This window comes from Neovison vison, chromosome 1 (assembly GCF_020171115.1).
Source record: "Neovison vison isolate M4711 chromosome 1, ASM_NN_V1, whole genome shotgun sequence".
In the NCBI taxonomy this organism is placed as follows: domain Eukaryota; kingdom Metazoa; phylum Chordata; class Mammalia; order Carnivora; family Mustelidae; genus Neogale; species Neogale vison.
In genome coordinates, this window is record NC_058091.1 from 59,489,117 (window position 1) to 59,499,076 (window position 9,960).

At 40.3% G+C, this 9,960-nt stretch overlaps 1 protein-coding gene across 6 annotated transcripts in view; it reads right to left on the reverse strand.

The window, feature by feature from the left end:
- Window positions 1-6,853, reverse strand: part of AIG1 (androgen induced 1) — a 270,821-nt gene extending 263,968 nt beyond the window's left edge. For 2 of the 6 annotated variants that reach the window (XM_044247570.1, XM_044247613.1), the window contains exon 1: window positions 6,617-6,850. In XM_044247570.1, coding sequence (XP_044103505.1) covers window positions 6,617-6,757 — 141 coding nt within the window. In that variant the 5' untranslated portion in view covers window positions 6,758-6,850. Of the gene's footprint in view, window positions 1-6,041; window positions 6,481-6,616 lie in introns of those variants that run through there. The other 4 variants (XM_044247578.1, XM_044247602.1, XM_044247593.1 and 1 more) reach the window with 4 other exon arrangements.
- Between the last annotated feature and the right edge of the window lie 3,107 nt (window positions 6,854-9,960).

Sequence of the window (9,960 nt, forward strand, 5' to 3'; positions counted from 1 at the left end):
TAAGATGCACAGAAAATCAGAGATCATTAAAATAGAATATATTTCCTTCCCAATGGCTTTCTGTATTGTACAAATTTTCTATAATTCTATGTGTTGTTTTTGATATTAAAATTTTAAATTATAACATGGCCTGACATGTCTAAATATGTCAATACTTAAGGGGCTAGATCATTGTCAAACTGACTTTTTAGAATTCTACACTTCTAAAGCCCTGTAATGAACACATTCCATATTCTCAAGCTTCTGAATGATAGCAATTCTTGCCACTTTGCAAATTCAAGCAATTTCTCTGGTTGTTCTTGATTAGCATATCTTGATCTAGCATATCAAAACTACCTTCCATATCTTGCTCCATCCCACAACAGTTCCCATCAAGAGGTCTTTCATGCTCAAAGAGTTCTCTGTCCTCAAGGTACCTGGCAGAACCACCCCCCAGGTGAGAAATGGGCCCTTGAACTGTCTGGCCACGGGCTGCAGACACAAAAGAACGCTATGTTGTTATGGAATCTGAAGCAATAAGATTTTTCCAAATATACTTGAATCACAGGAACATCTGATTCAATATGGAAAATTGTACTATTGTTCACACTTCCACAGAAACATATGACATTTCAGGGGAAAACAGAGAAACAAATGAAAACCCTCAAGAGCAGCTACCAATTTTGCTAAATGTTATACCAGACATGGAGGATGGCGGGGATGGGGAAAAAAGTGACCTCAACTAGTGGTCAGATGACTTTCTGTAATTTCAATAACATTTGCAACTAAGAAAGGGAATGGGTGATTATATCATCAACTATTTTCCCCACTCTAACAAAACCAGGCCCCTTTTTTATGTCTAATCCAAAAGAAACATTTTCAAAGAGGGTGAAGAGGATTCTATGTGAAGTATTATACTCATAATGCTTCCCTTGGGCTAGAAAAAGTGTTATTTCATCCTTAAAGCTTATGTGCACATTTTAGGGTCAAGTCTAATTCTACTGGAAAAAAAAATGTGCAGTTTCACCTTCTTTGTGTGATATCCAAATAAAACAAAACAAACAAACAAAAAACCCATGTAGTTTTGTTCAGAGTACTCAATGAACTACTGGCCTTCACATGACTGGCAAAGCAAAGTACCATAGTTACATAATGATACACAGAATCTCCTCTTAAGATATTTTTTTCCTATTTAAAATTAAGCCATGAACTAGAGTCAAGAATATTTTATTACAGCTACATAAGTAAATATAAGACAAATTTAAAAGCTTCAGTCAGTATACTTATGCAATTTATTCTTTTCAACATTTTTTTAAAATGTCAAAAATTCTTAGCATGTCTAAAAGCAAAAAAATGTATCCCCCAGGTATATTTGACCATTTCCTGCTCTTTGAACACCCCAAGCTTTTCAACATCTGAGCTCTTATTTATCCTACTCCCTCTGTGATTTCCTTAAATTCTTTTGCAATAAGGATTTAGATAACAAAAATAAATACCTAGATTATATTACTTTAAGCCTCTACAAAAATGCCTTCGCCCAGTCAAAATATAAGACCACGTTTTTGGCTTTCATAAAAATCACAATGTAAGAAACATAGTTTTAAGAATATTTCTGTATATTCTGCTAAAAATCAATCAAAGGCATTATTTACAACACTACCCAATGTCCTTTATAAAACAGTCTGAGGGATAAATAACCCTGAAAAGTCAGTGCCTGGAAAGAACCACTCTGTTTTTCCTGATAAATTGCTATGCTTCCTTTATTCCAATGATAAGGACAACACAATCAAGTATGTATTCTTTTTTCCCTTGGTTGCCCTGAAGATTACCTAAATTTGTTTTTTAATTTCAATAAATAACCTCTCCCTAGTTCTTAATACATATTTCTCTTTTATTTTTAAGTTGTAATTTTTTTTCAACATGTTTCTAATTATGCCACAGTGGAAGTCACTTTAAATATGTTTCAAAATAGGTTTAAATATACTTTAAATATAGTGGGCAGAAATAATGCTGAGACTGCAACCTACAAGTTATTCCATGTTAAGTCATAATACAAAACCAATATGGCCTAGGGCAGCATTTACCAAACTAGAACATGCCAAGCAGTCACATAATGATCTTACTAAGAGTGTGGATTCTGCTCAGAAGGTCTGGAGTAGAGCCCGAGGTTCCATAGCTCTAACAGGCTCCCAGATAAGGTCACTTCTACAGGCCCTCAGACCACATTTGGAGGAGGCAGGATCTAAACAGTGTTCTGTCCATGCATGAAGGAAAAGTTAGGACAAGACAAGCAATGAATATGGTGGAGGCATAGGTCACTAGAACCCTCACAATGGTGAACACTAAAAATTAGAGCAAATGGGATAGCCTATTTCTGTATCAGTCTTTAAAAATTAAAAGATCTTAAATTCAGTGTCAATATTAATTTACTTTTTTATACAACAAATGTCCAGCTCATGTTTTTCAGAGAAGTTGATTCTGAATGATGTGTTAGACATTGCACCATAGACATTTAAAGAAAATTATGGTTGGTATGTTTCAAAAATCCCTCTTATTCTGAATGTTTCAGGAGGAAAAAGGACAAGAAAACTCATCGAATATTTGGAAAGTTTCCATTTATTCAAATGTTTACTAAACATCTATTACACTCCAGCACTACGTTGAGGTCTCAACATACAATTGCCTTTTTCTTTTAATTCATTTATTCTGGTTTTATTCCAATTCTTCATTTTTACTATCTTTGGGAGCAATCACTGTACAAGTTGGGGAATTATCCTTTAATCAGCAAATAAGTGAATGAATCTGCATCACTTCAAGAAAATTCATCAGCTCTGATACTAGATAAGGAGCTATTTAAACAGTTCGTATAGATTTTCTGTCTTTCTGTCTTATTTCGGTTAAGGGAGTATTCCTTCTCCTGACATGGCCTATTGCATAACGATAGATTCTAAAATACTTCACAGAATGAAAAGACCTAGTTTTCCCTATGTTGTTCAGTTTTTATAGATTCTCATAGTGCCCATTGTTATGTCTCCTCTGCATAGTTTCATGGATGCAGTAGGCAAAAATCTATATTGTGGTTAAAGCTAAAGCTAAAATTAACCAGTTATCTAATATACGTAAAGAACTAGCTGAGTCATTGCCTAAGTATGACAACATTTAAGTTTCTTTCTGGGTCAGAGGATTTAAAACCAGGTGTACTAGTTTTCTATTGCAGCTATAACAAATTACCATAAATTTAGTGACTTAAACAGTACAGATTCATTATTTTACAGTTCTGGAGGTCAGAAGTCCCAAATGGGTCTCACTGGGTTAAATCAAGGCATCAGCAGGACTTGGTTTCTACTCAAGGCTCTAGAGAAGAATTCATTTTCTGTTCTTTCTGGCTTCTACATACCTCCCACATTCCTTGGCTCTTGGCCCCTTCCCTCACCTTCCAACCCAGCAAAGTTGTGTCTCTCTGTGACTTTCTTCCACAGTCACATTTTCTTCCAACCAACTCTTCCCTTCTGCCTCCTTCCATTTTAAGAACCTCTGTGATTATATTGGGTCACATGGATGATCTGGGATAACTTCCCTATTTTAAGGTCAACTGCCTAGCAACCTTAATTTCCTTTGCTGTGTAACCTAATACACTCACAGGTATGAAAGGCTTAAGATGTAGTCATCTTTGAGGGTTCATTGGTCTGCCTAACACACCAAGACAGGGTTCCATTTCTATTTACTAACTTGAATTTTCGAAACACTTGAGTTCTCTTACAGTTTTTTCAATGCTAGAAGTTCTTAGGGAAAGAACAGGGTAGGATTACTGATAGCAAAAACTTGTGTTTCAGGTTTTAACCATGAACTCTGATTCTATTGCAATGACTCTGACCCTCAGTGTAAGATATGAATATAGCCGAAATGGCCACTGTCCCAGAACGAACCGGTCCCTGATACAAGTGGCCTGAGACTCCTGATTGACGTTCTGGTAAACTCATGAGGTGGACCATGAAATCAGACTGTGGCCACCAGGATAATTCCTGACTCTGCACTCCAAGTTGGCTAGAAAAAGGGCTTTCTCACTAAAGTTTTAGAAGCTAAACCCTCCTCCAAAATTGCTCCAGTGAGCTTAGAATCATTAAAACTGTCCAAGACACTAAGTAATCAAGATTATTTGTTTTAAACATGCAAAAAAATGAGAAGTCAGGTATATTAGAGTAGCCTAATTTTTCCATGCCATTACTAAGGACTGTGCGGGAGACTATTTCAACAACTTTATAGTGCATAAGCTCTAATCATTAAAAGAATAACACTTTGCATGAATGTTTTTATGAATACAGTCTAGACAGACCTTCTCATAGGAACTCTTGATTAAAGATAATTATTAGGTTTCAATCAGAAGTCACAGAAAGTAAAAAGTCTGAATAGGCTGAAGGCCCTACAAAAACTGAATCTAAATATAAAACAAACAGAATCAAGTTTGAATTTATGGCCTGAATTCTAGGAGATAAAAGTATGTTTGTGGTGATTAAATACTTAAAGCAGCCACGTCCCGTCATCAAATGCTAAAATAGAAACTGCATGGCAGTTTCCGCAGAGTCAAATAGCCTCTACTGTGCTATCATGTCATACAAAGGTTATGGGAAGTATATTGTTTCTTGAGAGCCTTGTTATTTAACACACAGTAAGCAATGCCCAACATGAGAAGTCGTCATCTCTCATGGGTTAATGGATACCCCAATTTCTACCCCTCTCACCTGCTGTCCTCCACCCTCACTCCCCTAAAACTGTTCCTAACACAAAGGTGCTTCTGAGAACTCTCCATAGCTCCCATGGTCCTGGTAGGGTCTCCAACAATACTTCAGCTCAGCACTGCTCCTTGGCGACACCAAAGTGGGCTAGTTCTAAGTGAGATCTGATTAAGGAATGGAAAAAGGGAGGGATCCAAGAGGAATTTTATTTGCATAGCCCCTGAAAGAATTCCGAAAATCTATGCACATATTTTTAAATAACATCTAAACATTTTTAACAGAAGTTTAAACACTTGAAAAAGGAACATGATTTCAAATGCTCTGATACATATTTATCAGAACCTCAGGCCTGCAGATTTCACTCAATCTATGGAAAATGTCTGTTCTATCACATAATTGGCAGAGCCCACTCTCATTGACAAGCCAATCAACCCAATAAGACTTTCTGTCAAAACAAGCCTGACTTCGTTTTTTTCAGTCAAATGTGAAGATAGTCCTGGTGACAGTCTGTATTCTGAATGCTAAAAGGAACAGATAAATACAGCACAGAGCCTTGTCATGTGCTCACCCCTTGGATGAATGAGGAAGAAGGAAGGAGAACTGACAGGCATTATCCATGTTCAGAGGCAGATCAATTTCGAGGAAGAGAAGCTGAGAATCTGAAAACTGAAACCTTGAAACCCTCTATGCCCTGGGAAGTCTTGGAGCCCAAAGGCACGTACATGGTTTGGAAACTGCTGAGAAAAAATGCTTAAATTCTTCTTTGAAAGTATCTAACGTGAAACAAATATGAAGTGGTGTTTCTAAAGAAAAGGCCCTGTGACTGCATTTCTTTGAGGGATTTTAAGCCTCTGGAAATACCTTAACACAGGTATCATGTTCTCCTCATCAAAAAGGAGGGTCAACGATTAGAGATTATAATCTTGCTTATCTGCCAACCTTGTGTATAATCTTGGATGGGCAGTTGTGCTGTCCCAGGATGCTTCTACATTATCTCTAGTCCTTGGAACTCCTTGATTTGTTCTCACCCTCTACCCATATTTGGTCATTGTTGAGTGTGTTTCACCAAATCTAAATTAGTCACCTTTCCCCTTTAAACTCCTAGATTTCACCCCATGTTGAAAGGCCTAATGCTCATATTCTGATGCTCTGAACTTTTTTAGTGCCAAAAGTAGATAAGCTTTTTTTAAAAAAAAACAAAAACAAAAAACAAAAACAACAACAACAACAAAAAACCCTGCAACTGTCAAGGCTATCCTGTTGTGCCAACAGGGCTGCTTATGCAAACTATTGAAAACTCAGTTGGAAATCGAGTGTAAGGACATACTGGTAACGCATTTTGAAAACCTCTCACCTAATGTTTCTGGGAGAAAGGTTAGAAGTAAATTACTGACAATGGGCAAGAAAACAGATGCAAAGGAGACAACTTTATTAGGGGCTTTCTCTTCTTTATGAGGATTTTGGTCCTTTCAGAGGAGCTCCAAGTAATTCGACAATACCCAGTTTCCTTCAGTCGCTGCAACTTGATCCCACGGTGGGTGCTCTGGAAAGCACGCTGCAGGCGAATGGGTCTGAGGCCACTCAAGATCAAGGTCGTCTGATCCATTTGTTGAGACTCCTTCCGTGTCACCTCTTAGAAGCAGGTCTGTGTTCCCCTCCAAAGAGCCCACCACCTGGCTGTGCCCACTTCCATTCGTGCCCCAGCTACCACGTAAGGGGTGGTTCAGAGGTGCTGCTACGGGGGCAGCCAGGCCTTTACGCGCAAGCACTGGTGGAGAGGCGAGCACACCCGTAGAGGCTGGAGGGGCGCGCGCGCGCGCAGGTGCCCGCGCACCCACCCCACCCCCCTACACACACCGACTCGGGGTGCAGGGCGGACGCGGGAGGGGAGCGGAAGGCCTTACCAGATCAATGAACGTCAGGAATTTCCAGCTCCCGCCGTAGGTCTGATGCGAGGGCATTTCGATGGCCTTGTAGTTGCACAGGATAGAGCAGTAGGACAGCAGGATCGCCACCCGCAGCACCTGGCACGGGACAAGCGCCATGTTCGCGAAAGGCCTGGCAGGCTGGAAGGCGAGGAGGGAAGGCTGGAGGCGCAGGGCGCACAGGGGCGGGCGCCTGGGGAACCCTGGCGCGGCCAGCCGCTGGGCGGGCCGGGCCGGGCCGGGGCGGAGCCGGGCGGAGTGGGGCGGGGTCTGCGGCGGGCTGGCCCCGCGGGACCGGCGACCAGGAGCGCCTGGCGACCTGCGCGGGCGGGGCGGCGGTGGCGGTCCCTGGCGGCGGCCACGGCCTGGCGCCGTGGCGTCAGCTCTTTCGTCATCTCCGTCATTCTGCTCCTGCGTTCGCGGGGCCCCGGGACACCCGGCCGGGGCGCCCCCTAGGCGTCCTTTGGGTGGGTGGGCGGCCTCCGAGTGCGGCCGGGGCTGGAGAAGCGGGCGGCGAGCTGTGGAGCCGCCGCGGGTGGCATCTTCAAGGCGGGGGCGGCGGGGTTGTGTCCTGACAGAGGGGACCCCAGTGGGGACAACCGTCGCAGCCGGGGGGGGGGGGGGATTGCGGCGAAGATGGTTCCTGCTGGCCGAGGCGGATGCTTGGTGCGGAGGGACCGGTGGAGGGCTGGACGTGGGGTGTAAATCCGCGCGCGGGGTGGGGGGGCTCCCGAGTGACTATTTATTTTGAACCCAACTAGATTTTTACTGGTAAGACTTTTAATCACTCTGAAATTACCTTATAAATTCTATTCCAGCGGACGGACTGCCCTGTGCTCCTCCTCCACAGGAGATTTATAAATAGCATGTAATACAACAGGACAGACCATGAACTTGGGACAGGAGGTTTATAAGTAAAAGGTTATAGAGAAAGGGGTGTCAGATAACTGTTTCTGCTTGAAGATTGCGTTCAGCTTCAAACTGAACAAACAGAACAAATCGTTCTGAATTTGGAAGCAAAACCTGGTGTGTAACTTAATACTAATCTTTTGAGGGTTAAACTGACATTGCCTTTTTACTTTTTTCTTTCCTACCGTACATTACCAGAGCTTAGTGGAAGGAAAATAAATATAAACTGGATTCTCTCTGCCTTCCAGTAAATGTTGTCACAGTGAAGTTGCCTCAGTCTGTGGGCAGCATTTTTTTTTTTAAATCATGATCACATTTCAGCCAACCAGATGCATGGTCAGAGTATGAAAAGACAACATAGGTATTTCCTGTGGATCCGTTTAAAACAGGTGCCCTCTCCAAATAGTCTCTGAGTCAGTGAATGTGGAATAAGGGGTCAGGGAAAGCAGAGTGTTAGAAATAAAGAAAAAGTAGCAACTCACGAATGTTTTCCTGAAAATTTCCAATCAAACTAAACCAAAATAGAGAAACCCATGAGGTTTTTTTTTTATTATTGGCTTTATAATTATGCCAATAGAAATCGATGTCACGGGGGGCGGGGGCCTGGGTGGCTCAATGGGTTAAGCCCCTGCCTTTGGCTCAAGTCATGATCTCAGAGTCATGGGATGGAGCCCCACATCCGGCTCCCTGCTCAGCAGGGAGCCTGCTTCCCCACTCTCTCTGCCTGCCTCTCTGCCTACTTGTGATCTCTGTCTGTCAAATACATAAATAAAAACTTTAAAAAAAAATTGATGTCACAAAAACCATGATAATTCCAAGATCCCTCTAGCATAAAACTATTCAATTTCAATATTTGTAGTTTTATGTCCATGTAAAAATTAGGTCTGTTTCTTTTTAATTGTCATGTAAATAAGATTGCAAAATAAAAAGTAGATCTACCCAAGATCTTACTAGGTCCTTAAAGTTTCACAAGTTAATATGAAAGTCTCAAAGTTTGTAAAACCCTTCCTACCATACATTTTAGAGAGCCATTAATAAGATTCTCATCCCCGTCATTAGAAAATATAACATTTTCATAAAGCCAATTAAGATTTTCATCTGTGGTCACTTTCTTTTTAAATAAATAATTATAGCACTCAAATAAATGTTTGAATCCATTCTAATGGGTTTGCTTTTGTTATTTTGGATTAGATAACCATTATTAAGTAATTTTGTGGAGTTCCTTTTTGTTTGTTTGTTTGTTGTTTGTTTTGGAGAGTTTGGTGGGTATGGGAGGGGCTGAGGGAAAGAGAGAATTCCAAGCAGGCTCCAGGCCCAGGGTGGGGTCCGATGGAGGGCTCCATCTCACATCCATATCACAACCCTGAGATCTTGACAGGAGCTGAAATCAAGAGTCAGATGCTTAACCCGGCTGCCACTGGAGTTTGTTTTATTTTGTATATATATTTTTTAATGAAACACCTGGATAAACCTTTATTCAAATATTTTATGAGAATGTCAGTCCATAATTTTTGGAACTTTTTGTTAAATATTTATTAGCCTGTCCAGGTTGTTCTTTTGGCTTTTTATACCACATCTAATAATCTTATGTTTTAAAGGTATTTTTTGTGAGAAAATTTTACATACATTGTGTTTTTACAGTATAAATAATACAATGGGATATTGATCCTAAAACTTCACTCAGTAGGTAATCCCTTTTTATGAACTATAGTGTGTTATTTACGAATATGTATTTACATGATGATTCAGTATTGGAATTAGAGAAGACTGTTTTTCGCTGTATAGAGATAATACTTGCATGTCACTTCTTTAGCTTTTTCATTCTACCACACAATTATTGGTGATAAAGAATAGCTTTATTCAGCTGAATTTCATGAAAACATGTTTTCCAAGGGAAGATTTCAAGACTGTATCTTAATTTCTAGTTACCGTATTGTTCTTTGATTATTGTAATAGCACTTAACTCTTAGTTCATACTATATGGGCTGGAGATACTCTTCCTTAAGAACTTCTAAAAACTGCTACAGACTCTTATTTGTTTCTTTCTTCCCTTTTCTCTCTCTCTGTTTCTTTTCTTTTCTTTTCTTTTTTTTTTTTTTGAAGGAGAGGGTGTCTGACATATTGGTGATGATAATCCTTGCTAATCTTGGAAATGACAGGGACCCCTGTGTCTCCCTTATGTTGTATCCAAGTAGCCAACTTTATAGAGCTGTGAGTCTTTGCTTAGAAATTCAGGAAGAAGAATTATATATATGCATATCCTTATAATGGTCAATTTCTATGCATTTCCTTTGGTTCTTTATTTTCATTAGATAAACATTTTCTAACAATATCAATATATTTGAGCAAATCCTTTACTCCCCTTCACATTCGTCTGTGCCACAAGTGTAAATGTTGGGATATATTTCTTGGGC